Source organism: Gadus morhua, chromosome 3, assembly GCF_902167405.1.
Source record: "Gadus morhua chromosome 3, gadMor3.0, whole genome shotgun sequence".
In the NCBI taxonomy this organism is placed as follows: Eukaryota; Metazoa; Chordata; class Actinopteri; order Gadiformes; family Gadidae; genus Gadus; species Gadus morhua.
Window position 1 is genome coordinate 823,409 of NC_044050.1, and position 21,581 is coordinate 844,989.

Sequence of the window (21,581 nt, forward strand, 5' to 3'; positions counted from 1 at the left end):
AACTACCAACACTTTAATCCTGTTCACTGTTCACTGTGCCCTGTTTCAGAAAGTGAAAGCCAATGTGGATACTTTACCACCAACTCAGGATACCTTGTCTCTGCACCTCATGAGGGCCCACTATCAAACGAAGGTTTGGAAACAGTCACTAGTGAGCCATCCACAGTTGCCCTCACCAACCAGTTGTGGTTGGCACATGAAGGATGGGATGCTTGTCCCCCAGCTTTTAACCAAATAACCTGTACAGTGCTTGGAGCTGACGATATGCGGATGCAAAGAAAGTGGAAGTCAGTGCAGTACCAGGCAGTGTCGATGTCGAAGAAGTGGAATATGCAGTGGGGCATGTGGGTGTGCTTGTGCAGCTTGGTGCAAGAATACTCAGGTACTCAAATCATTATTATTTGGCATAATTGTTTTTCTTGTTTTGTAGATTAGCTTTATATTATGCTCTTGGGGTAAGCCATTTTTGTATTGGGAAGGTATTCATTTCCAAAACTCTTCTTTTGTGTCCCTGACCAGGAATCAGACTGAGCACATGGACATGGTCCCTGGATGCCTTACATTTACATTTAGGGCATTTAGCAGACGCTTTTATCCAAAGCGACTTACAACAATGCCTTCTGTTGGCTGCCTACCTGACTGCCACTGCTTGGTTGGGGAAAAACACACACGCTGGGGTTTGAGAATTGAAAATACTTAAATAAACAATATTAAAACATAAATATGAGCTTGTGTGTGTTAAAATACCTTTGCCATATGACTATTACATAGTTATTACGACTAACTAGTTACTAACCCCTAACCCTAAAGAAGGGAGACAGCAGTAACTATAGTGATGTGTCAATTAAATATAATTTGTGTTACAACCTGGTACATTAATGAAGTCAAATAGCACCCCAGACCACCATCTAGAGTTCTACATTTCCACTGGACTAGGGATGGGCATGATTAATCGACAATCGACTAATTGATCGTTAAGAATTTCGTCGAATATGGACATTTTTCATCGATTAAACTAATGCAGTGTGCAATTAAACATTTTACCACACGGGGGCAATATTTAAATTTGCGACTTCTCCCCGGCAATAAACATCCCGCTTTGAACGGTGAACTCTTTACGCCTAGCAGCTATAAAAAGCTATAAAAACTACAAAATGACTATTAATGCAGGCTATGTGGAAAATGCGCCGACTTCGGCTCAGCCTGGCTCAGCCCTCTTCCGCTACGTAGCTAAGATGGCTGCCGTTGAGTATGAAAAGTGTACGTCGCCACACACTTCGCGATTTGACAGTTTTCAGTAAACTTATTTTCGCCCGATCTGAATCGGAACGCCCTATGTACTCAAACTTAGACTAGTAAGTACGGATAGTATGGATATTGGAACACGGCGATGTAATCATGAAGCGGACGAGGCCACGGCGAAGTCTGGTGTGGGACCATTATGATTTAAAAAATGACTTCTTGGGGAGCACTATAGGCCTACCACTCAAGGCAAGGTTAGCATCGAAGCAGAAATAAAGAACTTTCTGAGCCCCTGGATTGTGGAAAGTTGTTCCCCCGCCTTGCCAAGTTAGCACGGAGGTATTTGTGCATCACGGCAACGTCGGTCCCCTCAGAGCGGGTGTTTTCGGCGGCTGGACTGACGGTCACCAGGCTGCAGTCGGGTCTGACCCCAGAGCATGTCAACATGCTCATCTTTCTGAACAAAAATCCGTAGACTGGTTGGTTAAGTTATAACATGATTGTTTCTTTGATATTATTATTGTTATTATTTTGGGAAGAAACTAGGGTTGTATTTATTTTTAGTTATGTTTATGAGCACCGGCTTCGAGCTGCATGCTCCGTTGCTTAGAGCAGAGTAGTCCATAACTATTGAACGGATCTGGTTTAACTGAGTTGTTCATCGAATAATAAAGATCCCAATGAGGAAAACACGCTGCATTTGTATTTTCATTTCATTTTGAATATATATATATTTTTAATTTCAATGTAAAATATTAACGATTAATCGACTAATTGATCGTTAATTCTCCTGACGATCGACTAAGACAACTTTAACGAATGCCCATCCCTAGCCTGGACATTTGATTATTATAACTTGTTCAGCATTGCACTGGCTTTCCCTACAAGAGGTTTTGGGATACTTTGTTATGTTTCCAAGCTGATATTCACTTTGAAAACTGGTTCTCTTCAGGCGGAGATTGTTTTTTTCATGTTCTAGTTCTACTTTCTCTCAAACTGTACAATAAATGTTCATTCTGACATGTCAGCAGACATACCATGAGTGTTAGCTTTCATTTGATACCACATTTTATGCATATGGTCATTGTGGTTGTGGAGATATTCAACATTTATTGTTGGCATGTCGTATTGAGAAGGAAACCAAAAAGTTGGCCTGAAATTGCTGGTAAAAGTCACAAACAATTTTATTTATTTTTTTCAGCTTGACAACCACCCTAATATCTTACATATGGGTGTCTTCTAACTAAAAAAAATAGGGTGACAGCTTGTAACAAAACATGTCCGCAAAAGTCTTAACGGAACCCTTTTCAGAATTGGCCCCCTGACTATTGGCATGGTTTCCATCTCCATAACGTCCACCATTTCCTGGTGGGCGTTCCTACACTACGGGCGCGACCCCCAGCATGACAACCTGACCAGCTCATCCTCCACAGCAAGAACACTCTGGAATCACAAGTCACACCGTGGCATGGCTACTAATAGAGTAACATGGTGGTCACACACACGGACACACACACTCACGCACACACACACAGACGCATACACGCGCACACATATACACGCAGGCATCCATTCACACACAGACACGCACATGCAGGTGCATACGCACGCACACACGCGCGCAAACAGACACCCCCACGCACCTACTCACACACACACCCGCATGCAAACGCAACCCCCCCGGCGGCGGCTCAGCAGTGGGAGGAGGTCATGTGTTGGTACTCGGGACAGCGCAGCAGGGCGGGGTAGTGGCCGCAGGAGGAGCCGCTCATGGGCATGGAGGTCTCGGAAACGGCAGAGGGGCTGCGGCCACGGACTGCCGGCCCGTCCGGGACGTCCCCCTGCAGGAACTGGCCCGAGTAGTCGGAGCAGTTGCTGAGGCGGGGGTGGTAGAAGCCCTGGTGGGGGCGGTACATCTCCTCGGCCGTGTAGCGCTTCATGAAGAGGTACACCGACATGACGCCCGCCGTCTGGGAGAGGGAGGGTTTAGAGAGCATGGTGACACACACACACACACACACACACACACACACACACACACACACACACACACACACACACACACACACACACACACACACACACACACACACACACAAGTGATATAGTGGACTCTTAGATCTAGATGTTTTGTGTGGTGGTGGGCTGCAGACCCCTAGCCCAGCGTTCAGCAGCCTGAGGGACAACAGCAGCCCAGGGCCTTATCAGTCCACCCCTCACAACCCGGCCCAGTGAGCAGATGAAGGGAGCAGGGCTGGTAACCCGGGTGACATGATGAGTGAGGACTCTGCAGAGGACTCTGCAGTAACATTATGACTTATGACATGTGTGTTAACACAATGATCTGTGTGTTAACACTATGACCTATGTGTTAACACTATGACCTATGAGTCATAGGTCATAGTGTTAACCCACAGGTCATAGTGTAAGACGCAGGTCATAGGTCATAGTGTTATCAAAAAGGTTATTGGTCATAGTGTTAACACACAGGTCACAGTGTAAGACACAGGTCATAGATCATAGTGTTAATACCCAGGTCCTGTGTCATAGTGTTAACACATAGGTCATAGTGTTAACACACAGGTCACAGTGTAAGACACAGGTCATAGACCATAGTGTTAATACCCAGGTCCTGTGTCATAGTGTTAACACATAGGTCATAGTGTTAACACACAGGTCATAGGTCATGGTGTTAACACACAGGTCATAGCGTTAACACACAGGTCATATTGTTAACACACATGTCATAGGTCATAAAGTTAACACACAGTTCATAGGTCATAATGTTAACACTAGGGATGGGGATCATTAATACTTACCATTTTACGATACCATTTTCGATACTTAACGATCCGAGTCTTTATCGATACCCCTATCGATACTTTTCTATTAAATGGTGGAAATATGAAGCGTTTTTATTGATGAGGAAAATATTTAGTAAATCAATAATTGCATTTTACATTAAATATGCAATTCTTAATAAATATCAGTAGTTTTAGTTATGTAAACTAAAATTATTAGAGCACTATGCAGCTGTATTAGTAATACAGAAACATGAGTAATACAGTAATCATGTTTCACACCATAAACTCAATTTACCGTTTCTTTATGTTACATTTGAACGCAGCACATCTGAAACTTTAAATACTTTTTAAGATAACTAGCTTGTATGCTGCTGATTACAACACCGATTTCACAATTGGATTTCTATTTTTGACTGACAGGACTAGCGACAATGTCTGTGTGTGCGATTACCGCTCGTAGTTTGAGTGGATGATTAAGACGGGCCCGTCTGTGGTGCGACAGGAGAAGGAGTTGAAAGAGTCCTTTGAACTCTGAGACAGTCGAAGGAACTGCATTTGGTCTTTATTTGATGCACGATGCTAATGTGCTTGGCCATTAAGGTTGTGTTACCCCCTTTACAATATACGATTTTCGCCCTTTTTGCCTGTTCAGCTGTCCTTGCGAGCAAAGTTAACTGCCGGAATTCAATTGTTTAACTTGTAATACCTGTTTGCTTACAATTAAATTCATAAACATTGGTGGACACGCTGCAGTGATTGGATTGATTTGATTTAAATGGCGTGATGCGTCTCGAGGGACACAATATTACGTAACAGGACCTACGGGATAAAAAATAAAATAAGGCTATGACCAGTGTGTTACATTATGACCTATGACGTGTGTGTTAACAATATGACCTTAGTGTTAACACTACGACCTATGAGTTAACACTATTATCTGTGTTTTAACACTATGACCTTTGTGTTAACACTATGACCTAGGACCTAGGTATTAACACTATGATCTATGACCTGTGTTAACACTATGACCTGTGGGATAACACTGGTCATCCCACATAACTGTGTTAACCCTATAACACTATGATCTGTGTGTTAACACTGTGACATGTGTGGTAACACTATGACCTACGACCTGTTTGTTAACACTATAACCTATGACCTATGTCTTTACACTATGACCTGTGTGTTAACCCTATGTCCCATGAGCTGTGTCTTTACACTATGACCTGTGTGTGAATACTATGACCTATGACCTATGTGTTAATAGTATGACCTGTGTGTTAACAATATGACCAATAACCTTTGTGATAACACTATGACCTATGAGCTGTGTCTTACACTATGACCTGTGTGTTAATACTGTGACTTGTGTGTTAACACTATGGCCTATGCCCTGTGTGTTAACACTATAACACTGATTTGTGTGTTAACACTTTAACACTATGATCTGTGCCATAACACGATGGCCTATGAACATTGTGTTAACAATATGCCCTATGACCTGTGTGTTAACACTATGTCCTATGAGTTAACACTATGACCTATGCTTTAACACTACAACCTCTGACCAGTGTGTTAACACTATGACCTCTGACCAGTGTGTTAACACTATGACATTTTACCTGTGTGTTAACACTATGACCTGTGTGTGAACACTATGACCTTTTCAATAACACTATGACCTTTGACCTGTGTGTTAACACTATGTCCTATGACCTGTGTGTTAACACTATGACCCATGAATTGCGTGTTAACACTATGACCTGTGCAATGACGGATTACCACTTGGGCCAAGTGGGCACATGTACAGGGCCCTGGCCAATTTAAATATATATGTATTTTTTTTTTATTCAAATGGCCAATACTTTGGTCATAAAAGGATTTGAATGTTTTTGATTTGCAAAATAAACACATCACAATTAAAAAAAAATAACGTGACGTGACGTCAATGTCGTAGTGCTTGGTCAGCGGTCAATTTCACAGTGAAAATGGAGAAACGTGTGCTAAGCGGGTCAGCACAGTGTAAAATAAAGATAGAAAAAGACACTAAAGATACTGCCCTGGTACAACAAATACCGTCCATCTCAACGATTTTTAACCAAAAACGAGAACAAGGTGACGATGCGGAATCAGTTAGCCTAGACAACGTCCATCCAGCAGATGCTACAGCGCTGGATGCTAGTGCTAACTACTATCCTGGCCCGAGCGCGGAGGAGCCTGGAGCAGCAGCTCAGCCTCCACTTCCCACTGATAACGACGTCACCAGCAAGGAAACAGCCTTCTCACATCGCCTGTGAAGGAAACTGAAGAAACGCCGGGGGTCGAAAATGAACCTGGGGATGAAGACTTTGACTATCTCCGGTGTGACACAGTCGCGGATCCTGCGTTGTGGGAAAAGATGTTATAGGCTACGTGTGTATACATGTAAAAAAAGAAAGGTCTTCTTTACGGCTCCCTTTTTAAAAGTAACGTATGCTTTACTTCTTACTGATGATCCGTCAGATTCTGACCGTCAGCCTCTTGGAAATAATATTTCCAAGACGCTGTTAAAGGGAGTCATTAGGTGCTTTTAAAGTTATGATATTAACCTGACAGATTCCATGTTCTGCCGTTAAGATGAGCGGCTGGCACTATGCATGCCCGCAGCCGCGGGGTTAGACACTCTCTCTCTCTCTCTCTCTCTCTCTCTCTCTCTCTCTCTCTCTCTCTCTCTCTCTCTCTCTCTCTCTCTCGACCTGTTTAAGTACTCAAATAAAGATGACATATATTGTTAACAAATCTTGTTCCATGTGCCCTTTTTTGAATTAGAGCACCTAACCCTCAAAGGTCTCTGCACGGCCCTGCTCCTCTGAAGTCCCACCTTTTCTCCCCCTCTCTTCTGAACTCATGGGCTGTGTCTCAATTCAGGGGACGCATCCTTCGAAGGCTGCATTCGAAGGCCGATTGCGACACTGCGATGCGTCAAGGCTGTCCCATTTCGAAGGCTCCTTCAAATGCGGCAGACAAATGCAGCCTTCTTTTCCCGGATTTGAAGGATCCAACAGCTGGATCCTTAACGGCCCAACATATCCCGAGATTCATTACACGTTGTTTTTTCAGAAATGGTGTCGGAGAGAGCGGAGGCGGCAGTTGCAGCAAATTACATATTTAATGACAAAACTATGTAAAAACATTTATTTATATAAAAATAAAGTATGGACTAATTTAAATTTGTAACTTTATTGTCAAAGTTCAATGACATTAACACGAGCCATAACGTTAAACTAATTAACGTTATATTTATATAATTATTATATAACGGCGCCATATTTCTCCTCCGCCGTCCGGTTTGAACCGCAGCTGTCAGGATTGCTAGGTGACAGGAGCGGCGCGTCGTCACGCAAGGTAAAGGGTTTGTTACGCAAACTTGAAGTGCTCCGTAGGCCAGTCCCTCTCATTTAAAAACGTTCGTCCGGCCTTCGGTCCGGCCTTCACGGTCTATGAAGGCCACACCTTCATAGAACGCATCCTTCGAAGGACGCGTCCCCTGAATTGAGACACAGCCATGGAAGTGGTTCCAGTTCCATGTGCATATGGCTGGAGATGTACAGCACCAGACCGACCTCTGAAGTCCTGCCCTGTCCATGAGGCTGATTCAAAGCAGCCGGTCCTGTGCGTGGAGAGGTCAGGTCTACCACTGAGCCCCACGTGTCTCCTTGCTTCCATATTACACTAAAGAACAGTAAGTCGGAGGGGGAGGATTACCTCATCCAGCAGGAAGGAAATGGCAGCGAAGGCGAAGGACCAGCCATACTTGTAGGTGAAGTAGGTCTCGTAGGTCTTGGTCCGGTTCAGCATCTCATCGTTGATACTGGAGATGTACAGCACCAGACCGACCACCAGAGAAAGACCTGGAGCAGAGAGAGACCATCTTCATCTGGTAACAATTTACCCTAAGGGCAGTGTCAGTGGCGGCTGGTGAAATTTATTTTAGGCGGGGCAGAAAGTTTGTAAACCAAACCCCTGTAAGGGGGGTCTGGGGGCATTCGCCCCCCGGAATTTTTTTTCTGATTTTCAAATACAAATGAATTCTGGTGCATTCTGACAAAATAATAAAGACAAAATTGAACATTTCCTTACAAAGACGAATGGAGCCGGGGAACTAAATTTAACTTAATTTATTTGCCTTGTAGAATACAGCAAGATTAAAAGTGCAAATACATCAATAATAATTTGGAATTATACACAATAAACAAAGTTAACAATCTCTCTCTGTCTCTATCTTTATGTGTGTTTGTGAGAGAGGGAGAGTGAGAGTGAGAGAGAGAGAAAGTGATTCTAAATCTAAATGATCTACATTTATTTATGCATTTAGACAAATAAGATAAAATATCAATATAATATGTGCAACCTTTTATGTGTGGTTGTTCAAGACACACTGATGGCATGATGCAACCATAGGTTTGCAAACAACTACATATAATATGCACACTGAAGGCATGATGCCACCATAGTTTTGCAGAGAACTACATACAATATGCACACTGAAAGCATGATGCCACCATAGGTTTGCAGAGAACTATATACAATATACACTTGAAAGGGGTGGGGTGGTGGTGTGGTGTTGTGAGGGCCGCTGTAACCCAGTGTCCATCCTCAGGGGAAGGGGACGGACGGACAGACGGACAGACGGACAGACAGACGGACAGACACTACATTACTTGTACTGAAACTTTGCTAGTCTCTCTTTCAGTGCAGCAAAGCGGTCAATAAATTTCTCATTGAAATCACGTATGTTGAGGACTAGTTTCCTTTCCATGGAGAGCATGGCCAGTGCATTCAGACGTTCCTGACCCATTGAATTTCGCATAGTCATAGGAGTAGTGGCATTCAGAGCATCAGCAGGAAATGAATGGCATTACCTTTCAAACATACTGTATTTCCTTGTACTAAGGTAGCACTCACAAGGTGGCCAGTGAAAGAGAACCTTGTTTTGTTGTGAGCCAGGATGGTGTCGCAGACCTCTTCAGACAGCCTCTGCTTCGCCTCTTCTGTCAAAGCTGTCCTTGGTCTGTCGGTTCCTGATGGCTCTTGCAGCTGGAGTCTCTGAATGCAAACAAACCAATAATGTGTTTGTTAGGCTGTGTACAGTACTGTAGTCTACGTGATGCACATGTTCACACTTTATCCAGTAAAAAGATGTCAGCATACCAACTTAAAATGGGCAGGAATGCATAATGTTAGTGATAAACACTGTTTTTAATCTATTGTGTTGGTAACTTCACTCATAAATCTATCTACAGTCAAGTCTGCATTTAGACAAATACGATAAAATATCAATATAATATGGGCAACCTTTTATGTGTGGTTGTTTAAGACACACTGAAGGCCTGATGAGTATACCCACTTAAAATGGGCAGGGATGCATAATGTTAGTGTTAAACTATGGGGTCAGAACAGTCTCATTAATAATGAATGCACGGAGAAGGATTCACAAATGTATTTTGTGATTTATATATAAATTACTCTCTTCTCCCATATACATTTCACTGCACACACAAATATATATATATATCTGTATATATAAATGTAAAATAAATCCATAAACAAAAATAAGTTTCACAAACACATTTCTGATCCACACACAAATGTACGGAAGAGGATTAGGGCCACACATGTAAAAAAAAATGAAGTTCTGACTTTATTCTCAGAATTCTGAGAAAAAAGTCCGAATTCTGACTTTAATCTCAGAATTTTGAGAATAAAGTCAGAATTCTGACATTAATCTCAGAATTCTGACATTAATCTCAGAATTCTGAGATAAAAAATCAGAATTCTGACATTAATCTCAGAATTCTGAGATTAAAGTCAGAATTCTGACATTAATCTCAGAATTCTGAGAAAAAAGTCAGTATTCTGACATTAATCTCAGAATTCTGACTTTAATCTCAGAATTCTGAGAAAAATGTCAGAATTCTGATTTTAAAGTCAGAACTACGGGTATCTGTAAGGACCAACCTCCGTGGGAGAGACACTTTGCTTTATGCAGTAGGAGGAAACCTATGGAAAGCCAAGAAGGCCACAATCCGGCCCTAGAATGGCGCAGTAAAAGTGCACGTCCCATAGCCAACTCACCAAGCTCACCATGTCCAGTATTCAGAATTCAAAGCATTTATTCACAAATACGTTCTATTTTTTTGACAAGCGGAGCCGACAGTCCTGTGCCAGTATGCAAATTAGCCATGTGCGCCAAACATAAGATTGACGCAATGTATAGAACTGATTGTTGTGCATTGTTGTGGATATGTAGGCTGGTTAGTTGTGGTTGTTTGTGGTCTTAGTGAAACAGCTTTGCCTTGGAGTTGGAGAAGTTGGAGTGATTGTGCGAATGTTCGAGAGAGAGCGCACCTGCCGTGGTGATGTTGGGCTTGTTGTGGGCTTATATGTGATCAATGATGTATCTGTCTGATCGTATTAGCTGTAGATGGATGGTTAAATAATGTCACAAGATCGGTCATACTGCAGGCTCTCATTTGCAAATGCACTGATTGTGTGCGCGTCTCCGATATGCTATATACCTGGCATTTATTCAGTTCATGTTCTTCTGAGTGCGCAAGAACGGTGCCAATTATTGTCGTGTTTGCATTGTAATGCACAACTTTGCCCCTCCCTGTTATAAAATAACGTGCATCCCAACAACTTTAGCCAATGCAGACTCCTATTGCTTTACCAGTGTGTTTAACGTGTGTTCGTGTGTGTGTGTGTGTGTGTGTGTGTGTGTGTGTTGTCATGTAGGCTATAGATATAGATTGATTGTCTTGGCTTGCTTGCATCCATGAAATATTGTAATGTTATGGCCTAGCTGGCTACTGCATATCGAGAACAATCTGGGGATGAGGGCATCCCCGAATATTGACGGGTATTTCGCACACTGCCAACTCAATATATAGCGTAACATATACAAATATATCACTGTAGTAGACACAAATGTATTTTCCACTAGCTAGTGGTGGTCATTACATTGTAGTGAAACTAGTAAAGACAACACAGCTTTATGTTACGGCGAAACATGGAGGCACTGCAGCTCTAGTCTCGACAATGCGTTACTTTAGTCTGGTATTTCTCTTCACTGATTGGTTAGACAGCCTTCAAACTTAGTGGTCAAGCAAAGAAGAGGGAGGGCTCGTTCTGCATACCTAATAGCCGGAGTGAATAACTAATAGCTGGAGTGAATAACTAATAGCCGGAGTGAATGACTAATAGCCGCGGCTATTAGTCATTCAAAACCGTACGGAATTTTTGCCAAACCGCACGGAATCCGTGCGGTTTTGCACTTTTACCGCGCCATTCTAGGGCCGGATTGTGGCCTTCTTGGCTTTCCATAGGTTTCCTCCTACTGCATAAAGCAAAGTGTCTCTCCCACGGAGGTTGGTCCTTACAGATACCCTTAGTTCTGACTTTAAAGTCAGAATTCTGACTTTTTTCTCAGAATTCTGAGATTAAAGTCAGAATTCTGAGATTAATGTCAGAATTCTGACTTTAATCTCAGATTAAAGGATCTCGTAATTACGAGAAAAGATCTTGTAATTACGAGATAAGGATCTCGTAATTATGAGATAAGGATCTCGTAATTACGAGATAAGATATCATATATTTACGACATAAGGATCTCGTTTACGAGAAAAGGATCACGCCTCTCATTCATTAATAACGCTGCTGGCTAGCTGCAGGCCGGCAAAGATTACGCTATCTGACGCTATCGTATTTAATCTCCTGCTCGGGTTGAGGCATTGGAAAATATTGATGTTCCTTAAAAGTGAGGAGGGCATTAATATAAGTAGGTCAACATTGCGCAGACATCTGAAGTCATTGGCCGGCAAAGATGACGCTATCCGACGCTATCGTATTTTATTTCCTGCTCGGGTTGAGGCATTGGGAAATATTGATTCTCCTTAAAAGTGAGGAGGGCATTAATATAAGTATGTCAACATTGCGCAGACATCTGAAGTCATTGGCCGGCAAAGATGACGCTATCCGACGCTATCGTATTTTATTTCATGCTCGGGTTGAGGCATTGGGAAATATGGATGTTCTTTAAAAGTGAGGAGGGCATTAATATAAGTATGTCAACATTGCGCAGACATCTGAAGTCATTGGGACTGTTCAGGAGAAAAGCCCAGTCGGACCTGCTACAAGTGGCTCTCTTCCTGCAGGAGCAGTTGAACCAGTACGGGATGCCAAAGCCCCTCGAATATTGACGCGTTAATTGTTCAGTGGAACCCAGAAGTGGAAATGTTGTTGTCGTGGTGGTTTAAAGGGCATGTGGCTGGCCCCTCACATTGCAGCTCTTAAAAGTTGAATACAGCAGTGCATTATGTGTTTAACTTTATACTATGCATTATTGTTCAGAAAACGTCATACCTCAAGCTCTTTTCCAATTAATGAGCTAAATTGTTTTTATACAAATCAATAAAATATTGTTTTTGTGGGGAAATATAATTTTTATCCCACTGCCCACATTAGATTTTGTTTTGATATTGGCTGTGACAGTATGTCACATAATTAATGTATTCAAATTTAAAATAATATGTTCATAGTAAAGGCAAACCCTGTCAGTTGTTAAATTATTTTCAAAAAAACTTCACAGTGGTATAATGAGCACATACCACTGACTGAAGTGATCTATGGCTTTTATACAACGGTTACTATTATGGCAAAATGAAAGTCATAGACACACTACATTTAACTACACCTGACATCACTTCAGATGTCTGCGCAATGTTGACATACTTATATTAATGCCCTCCTCACTTTTCAGGAACATCAATATTTCCCAATGCCTCAACCCGAGCAGGAGATTAAATACGATAGCGTCGGATAGCGTCATCTTTGCCGGCCTGCAGCTAGCCAGCAACGTTATTGATGAATGAGAGGCGTGATCCTTTTCTCGTAAACGAGATCCTTATGCCGTAAATATATGATATCTTATCTCGTATTTACGAGATCCTTATCTCGTAATTACGAGATCCTTATCACGTAATTACGAGATCTTATCTCGTAATTACGAGATCCTGAGTGTGCTAACGGCTACATTAGCTGTGAAACTTTTTTTTATTTGGTGAATGCTCAGCGCCACCGTACATTTGTGTGTGGATCTGAAGTGTGTTTGTCAAACTTATTTTTGTTTATGGATACATTTTACATTTATACATACCGATATCCATATAAGTGTGCATTCAAATGTATTTGTGAGAAGAGAGTAATTTAGATATAAATCACAAAATACATTTGTGAATCCTTCTCCGTGCATTAATTATTAATGAGACTGTTCTGACCCCATATTAAACGCTGTTTTTTAAGCTATCAATTGTGCCTCGCCTAACCAGGATGTCCAGCACAGAGTAAAGCAAGCTAGATTACACCACTGGCAATATATTATAAAAAAAAACATACATTATAAAAAAGAACACAAATACAGTCTCCTTTCATGCATATGTTCTCATAACAAAGCTTTGCTTTGAGAAGGATAAAATAATATCAATGTTATCTTACCTAATGGTCTGCATACTGCTTGTGAAGCTCTTGTGATGAAGACTGCTGCATCAATGTCCTTCTTCTGAAGCCTCTGGTACAGTATGTCGACGTGCGACCACTTTTTTTAAATTCTGGTCTCGGCGGTCCTGATTGTTTTAATGCCAATATATCTGAATTGGATCGTCGACTTAAAGGAACTTCTTTTAGAGACGCAACGTAATTCCATTAGCAGCCATGTTGAAATTAAAAAGTGACTTGACGCTTGTTAATATTTCCCTTCACGCTCTTTGCTCAGTGACGCAAGCACGTTAGGGCGAGTCCCAAATCCCCATTGAAAACGCATTGAAGCCTAATTTTCCGAAAAAAAAAACGTTTTAACATTACAGTCAATGGGAGAATCCTTGGGCGATTTTCCACGTCAATGAATTCGCGAATTCGAGAGGCGGGACCATTTGAAACGCGACTTGAATCTGACGATTTTGATTGGACAATGACAGATAATATGTCTAGAACACTGAAAACTACTTTTGCTGCGATAGAATTCGTTATAAAATATCCTCTTTCTCCCAGTTGGTAGTGCGTCGCCCAAATCGCCCCTACACACCATCTGCCCCTTAGCGCATTTTGTAAATCCCATTGATTTCTGTTGGAAGACTATTGCTTGTTGACCGGAAACGGGAAGGGTTGTTTACGTTTTGTTTAAGTATTTTCACTTGGTTCTACGCTTCTAGCCCTACCGTTCCAAGGTCGATCGGCTGGGCGTGGACGGTTCGGCGTTTCCGGGGAGAATCTGCAGGCTTTGGCGTTTCCGTCATGACACAAGAACGTTCCTGGTAGCGTTTCATCAACCAACCACGAAAGTTTCTGTTGTCCGGTTAATACCGGTCATTGGCCGGTATTAACCGAAAATTCTAAAAGTCCCCGGTCAGAATGACCAATGGAAATTATTCTCTGCACAATTTGAATTGCGTTTAAATATGCTACAGTGGTAATTTGTTTAGCCAATTCATGTTGTTTTTGTTATCATTGCTTTGTAGGCCTAATCTGAGGAGAAATCTATGCCATATACAGAAATAGTATAGGCCTTTATTACACGGGTCTTCTCAATGCCGTGGAACGCTCCGTTCACTTGCATGGGTAGTGGTCCGGTAATTTGTCAACCCCAGCGTCTTGGGTTGCTAAGCGACGTCAAAGTCTTTGGCGGACTATTTCACTGCTTATCAACACCACGAATGCTGGTATCGAATAAATTGTAAAAAGACACACCATGTGAAGTTATTTTCCAAATAAGATTTGAAAAGCTTTGGAAGTTTATTTACATTATTTGGAGTATCACACTTTGACATTTTAATACAGTTCAGCGAGAAAGGCGAAGAAGAATAAGAAGGGGGCGTTCCAGTCTGCGTAAACGGGAACCCCACCACACGAGAACGCCCATTTGTGTCTGAAGTGGGATGATATTGTTTCCGGGAGGAGGAGCAGAGTTTTAGTCAGCGCGAGAATGCTGAGGAATGGAAATATTCTGGTTTTCTGTAAATCACAGGGTCATAAAGCTAAGGCCATGAAGGTCCGGCATTTACTTAACAGGCCAATTGAGTGCTTCATTCCTGTGGGTGGAGGTGTTAAGGGAGTAGTTTACATTAGTCCTGACATCACTGAGAGTGCCTTAATTGAAAATTTACAGGGAGCTGAGATTGAGACTGCCCGCAGATTCAAACAAGATGGCACAGCTGTATTGCTGACCTTCAAGCAGGAAACCATAAACCATTTATTATTCTCTTTTTTTCAAGTGCAAACAATATTATGTGGAAAAACAAAATCAAAGTTCTACTCCGTCAATACAGAGTGCAAATAGTGCAAACAGAGTCTGACCAAGTATGTCATTGACAACTTGGTATTGTCCGTGTCTTATCTATGGAAAGCCAAGGAGGTATGGAAAGCCAAGAAGGCCACTAACTGGCCCTAGAATGTAGCGGTAAAAGTGCTAAACCGCACGGATGGCATTTATTCAGTTCATGTTCTTCTGAATGCGCAAGAATGGTGCCAATTATTGTAGTGTTTGCATTGTAATGCACATCTTTGGCTCTCCCTGTTAAAAATAACAGGCATCCCAACAACTTTAGCCAATGCAGGCTCCTATGTCAGTGTTGCTTTACCAGTGTGTTTAAAGTTTGTGTGTGTGTGTGTTGTCATGTAGGCTATGAATATAGATTGATTGTCTTGGCTTGCTTGCATCCATGAAATATTGTAATGTTATGGCCTAGCTGGCTACTGCATATCGAGAACAATCTGGGGATGAGGACATCCCCGAATATTGACGGGTATTTCGCACACTGCCATCTCAATATATAGCCTAACATATACAAATATAGGTATCACTGTACTAGACACAAATGTATTTTCCACTAGCTAGTGTTGGTCATTGCATTGTAGTGAAACTAGTAAAGACAACACAGCTTTATGTTACGGCGAAACATGGAGGCACTGCAGCTCTCGACAATGCGTTACTTTAGTCTGGTATTTCTCTTCACCGATTGGTTAGACAGCCTTCAAACTTAGTGGTCAAGCAAAAAAGAGGGAGGGGCTCGTTCTGCATACCTAATAGCCGGATTGAATAACTAATAACCGCGGCTATAAGTTATTCAAAAACCGTACGCAACCCAGATCTCGTCACACCCCTAATATAGACTGATGGGGCTCAAGACCCAAGGAAGTCTGGGTTTGCTTTTTGTATCCCAGATTTGGATGTTATCAAATATAGGCGACTGTCTGAGGGGGTTTCAGTTTACACGACAGTGCTGCTTGCAATAATCTGGGCTATGCAGTGGGTGGAGGAGGTCAGTCCAGGGCCATTGGTAATATGCTCTGACTCTGCTTCAGTGCTGATGACATTGAGGGAGGGAGGGCTTTGAGCCAGGTCGGACCTCATGGTGGAGCTTCTTACCCTGATGTAGAGGATTGAGCAGGCGGGAGAGTCAGTGGGGTTCATGTGGGTCCCAGCTCATGTGGGGATAGAGGGGAATGAGCTAGCTGATGGGGCAGCAAAAAGGGCTTTAAAGGAGCATTTCACCGGTGGAGGCATGAATATGTATTGAAATTGGGTCCTATATGTAGTCGAATAATAAAATAAAATTCTAATTTGGTGCCGTCTTGACCGAGAAAAGGCAGAAAGTGATTTTTTGGCGCTTGTGGATTGAAGACAACACCTCCCACCATGCACCACGATGCACAACTTCGCTGGCCACTCCCGCTGATCTAGATCTCCTCCTATCGGACACCTCGCTGTTCCATCTACCAAGCTGATACCACAAGACTGCTTGAAAAATCATTTCACTCAACATTTCTAGTGAAGAGTATTAGTTGGTGAAAGCGATTCAATTTCGTATTATGTGGTTCAGGGATATCTTCGTAAAGACGGAGTCATTTCGAAACCGCATCGAGCTGTAGAAACGCTGTAGTAAATATTCAAGGCGCTGGTTCTCCACAGAAAGAAGTGGAGCGCATCAAGCCTGCGCGCTGTATACAAACATTCAGTCACAAGGAGATTCAACCTTTTAAATTGAGCAGAAATACTTTTTAATGTACAGTTAGTAATTACCTTTATCAAGGAGCTTTATTTAAAGCTTCAAAAAGAATACAAATAAAATAATAAATAAAAAATTCAACGCAACTCTGACGTCCCCCAGCTGGCGGGGGGCTAATGCCATCAAGCATTTCAGACGTCCACAAGAATCCTAACACAAAACCGCATAGGTCCGGATAGATTTGAAACCACCTCCGAGGGTGGTTTCAGAAATGTGCGGTTTCGGGCACCAGATTCGCCGGCTCCGTCTGGACGGTCGTCCGAACGGACAAGACTTATGCGGTTTCACCCAAAAATCGGCTTCCTCTGGACAGGCCTTTAGAAGGCGAACACACGTTCACCAAGATGGGGCGACAGCGCCGGGCGACTTACGCCACTATCTGCCCATGGATCGTGGATGCCTGGGCTGATATATCAGTCTCAACTGTGGTCCAAGCTTTCACGAAGGCAGGAATAATCACTGAACTGCCAGGCAACAGCAGCGACACTGACTCGCATAATGACGAGAGGGAGCTGGGCATGTTGGATGCCGTACTCGCCCAACTGTTCAATTCGGACACTGAAGAAGCAGAATTCGAGGGATTCGTGGACGGGGCATGAACTGAAAAAGTGAGCTTTACGTGTTATAAGTAACTGAACAATGTTGAGTTATGCACTAACGTTTGAATTAGCGGTATCAGACTGTGTTTCTTTTACATGTTTACAACTGAACAAGGCTGGGAGATATTGTTAATATGCACATTAACGTTTGAACATCGTTACCATGGGAGTGAACGGAGTTGTCAGAACGCTTAATGAAGTTTGACTTTATCTGACTATTTTGTTGACATTCCCTTTAGCACAGCTCCATCAACGCAACCCCAGTAAAAGGTTGACTGCAGTATCTTCTATTCTATGCGCCTTATAATCCGGTGCGCCCTATATATGAAAACAGTTCTAAAATAGGCCATTCATTGAAGGTGCGCCTTATAATCCGGTGCGCCTTATAGTGCGGAAAATACGGTAGTCCTCGTTAGTATTTCTTTCAAAATGGTGAACTTTTGCATGGTGCCATCTTCTATGTCAGATCCAGTACCCTCCGCCATTGTACTTCAGTTTTATCAACAGCCTCTGTTAGCTTAGATTCAGACGCTGTGGATGTTAGTTTCTGCTGGTGAAGTCCCACCCACTGGCACTGCTCTAATAGGTCTGTAGCGTCACTGGGTCCCACCCCCTATAAAGGGGTGGGACTAGTGGTTGTAGTCTTACGAGAATCCTCCCCTCTACACTTCCTATTTACTTCTACGCAAAAATTGTCATATTGCGTCATCTTAAACAGGAAGTGTTGGAGATCGATACAGATCTCTCCAATCTCTCCAGAAAATAAGGGAATGATACACGACCATTCAAAAATATGACTGGGTTTCTAACGGTGGAGTTTCCCATTAAGAAGGGAAACTGTGGATGTAAAAGTGAGGCCGGGGTTAACTGAGTGTAGGTCAATTATCAAGAAGAACATCATGGCTGTGTGGCAGGAGGAGTGGGATAAGGAAAAGAAGGGGAGGCATTACTACAGCTTGCAGAATAGAGTCACAAAGAGCCATTGATTTTTGGGAAAGGAAAGGAGGCATACAGTCATGATGACCAGATTGAGCTTGGGGCATTGCGGACTCGCATGGGACTCATGAAACATGAAAATGGAACAATCTGGGGATGAGGATACCGGTTACACTAAAGAGCCTTCTAAATCCCATTGAGAATCATCCTGGGACTATAAAAACTGTCCTGGATTTCATAACGGCCACTGGATTATTCCTATGGAAATAGGATGGACTGATTGCGTTTGAAATATATATATATATATATATATATATATATATATATATATATATATATATATAATTATTATTTATTTTTTTGGTTGTTTGTGTTTTTTTATTTTTGTATGTATTTTTTTGTCCTGTGGGTGGCATCAATGTGCCGCAAAGGCATACATACTGCCGGAAATTAAAAGAAGAAGAAGAAGTAGCCCTACCGTTGAGACGGAGGCCGTTTCTCAATTCCTAGCACGCGTACTACGGACTCGATGACTTGCAAGTACGTACTTGGCAAGTCCGTACTTCAAGCACAGACTTGCGAGCACGCGAGTACGTACCTGCAATTGGAACAGCAGCGGACTCGATGACGTCACCACCTCTGCTCGTCCGTTAACTGTGCTACGGCCTCATTTAGGCATATACTACTGAACAATATAAACAAATGATATAAAAGAAAATCCCAGCCTTTTTCATTTTCAAATAGTATATAAATATTCTGAATGAATAAAAATTTAAAAGATATGCGTGTCCTGTCTTGTGTATAAGCTATACACACACGACTTTATATATATATTTATATATTATCTTATATTATTATTATTATTATTATATTATATATTATATATATATATCTGTAGATATGTATTTGGCATGTATCATAGACACAACCTAAATGACATCAGTTCAGACATGGCTCTAAAGCAATTTTTTTGTCTTCGAAAATAATAGGTCATAATTGAACTACAATAACTAGGATGTGCTTTATATGTAAGGCATATGGCAATATGCCAAATACCTTCTACATCATGCCAACTACACCTGGAAGAAATTTTGGAGTTCTAGGCCTAAACCTTGGGGAGTTAATGGAGTTTTTATGGTGTGTTGTCACTGGCGGCACAAACCTCTCCAAAATGTCTCCAAATGGCCAAATTGTGCCAAATGCATTTACTCTACTTCTGTGACACTGGAAACATTACTGAAGCATTTTGGTGACTATAAAACCTTTCTCCATGATTCAAAACATAATTTTTTCACACATTCATTTGATATGGCCATATTGAGATATTGGCCATATCATGAAAATATGACAAGAACTAAATATGAACAATATATGCGCAAAATATGCGCAAAGTGAGTTGTCTGCCGTGTTGACGCAGCCTTATATCTCGGCTCATACGTATCACACCTGGACACGCCTGGCAGCGTTGGAAAGGTAAACTCATTGGCTAGAAGCCCAATGATTGATATATCAATAGCCAATACGCTGTCCCTATACTAAAGCCGCGAAACAAAGTAAACAAAGCCCATTGGCCCTTCGAACTGGGAGCGCTCCATCTACTTCACGGGCTGTACCGGGGTGAAAACTGAACAGAAAAAGACGGGGACACTTTTATTTAGCAAAGTGATGAAAACAAGCATATCCAACAACTGCATACTGGAGCTAGAGAAAATATCGATACGGCTGCGAACGTCTGGATGTTAGTTGACGAACAAAGTTTGGAGATGGTAAACAAATGGACTTTACACAACGATATTCACAAGCTGGAATAATTTTATGAAAAACCATTTGGATGCTTTTGATCAGTGGATTCTCACGGACAATTGGAATATAAATAATTGAGGAATGGATACATATTACGGTTCTCAGATTGCTTCAAAGGTAGGGAGTCACTCTGTTTTTTGGCATTTCCGGTTTACCATGCTGGTAAATATCAATATTTATGGTTTTATTCTCATGATTTATAGAAAAAAAAAACAGATGAATAAATTGTGGAGATTCTACCCTTTCTAACGACGTATAGAATGTCTGTAATGATGAAAGTTGAAGCGGGTTATGTCGCTCCGTAGTGGAAACATATCGTCAACAAACCAAATCGCCCACCGGTGGGCGATTGGGTCTTAAGAGGTTAAGAGTAACTTAAGCTACGGTTGTGCGTCTTCTCCATATTGTCCGCCATCGTACTGCTGCGAGTGCGAAATGCATCCTGGGATTTATAGCGGTTGCCAGTACACACGAGCCACCTCCGATGCAAGCTCGGTGAAACGGCGAGATCGAGCACGCATCAAGAACACTTCCGGGTTTTACGACAGTACTCGCATGATGCGTGCTTCGAATTGGAACAGTGCTCGGGCAACGACTGATGACGTTTCACGAGTCCACGATCACACGAGCACGCACAAGTACGCGAATTGAGAAACGGAGAACCGAGCGAAAAGACTGCAACCAAATGTAAACAGCCCCCCTTTCCATTTCCGGCCAACAAGCAATGATTCTAGGAGGTATTCTAGTCTGCTGAGCTATGAGCCAGAGAGCTAACGTTATGGATTGTAGGCTTACATATTTATAATTCGAAATTCGTCTGAGCCTTTATACCACAGATACTCTAGGGTCTATACAGCATTAACCGCGTTGTCTGATTACAGTTTAATTAATTTTTCACAATTTAACAGCACTCGTTTTGAAGAATAATCACCGCGCCATTCGTTTCAGTGGGAATCCCGACGGTCTATACTTTCAACATAAAGTGTACATATTTATAATTTGAAATTCGTCCTAGCCTTTATACCACAGATACTATATGGTCTATAACATATAACCGCGTTTTCCGATTACAGTTTAATGCATTTTTCACAATTTACCAG

General features: G+C 42.0%; 1 protein-coding gene across 1 annotated transcript in view; it reads right to left on the bottom strand.

The window, feature by feature from the left end:
- Positions 1–2,864: 2,864 nt before the first annotated feature.
- LOC115541027 (voltage-dependent calcium channel gamma-5 subunit-like) overlaps positions 2,865–21,581 on the bottom strand; it is a 63,654-nt gene continuing 44,937 nt past the window's right edge. The window contains exons 5-6 of the mRNA XM_030352737.1: positions 7,791–7,936; positions 2,865–3,212 (exon numbers count right to left, since the gene is read on the bottom strand). Coding sequence (XP_030208597.1) covers positions 2,934–3,212; positions 7,791–7,936 — 425 coding nt within the window. The 3' untranslated portion in view covers positions 2,865–2,933. The remainder of the gene's footprint in view (positions 3,213–7,790; positions 7,937–21,581) is intronic.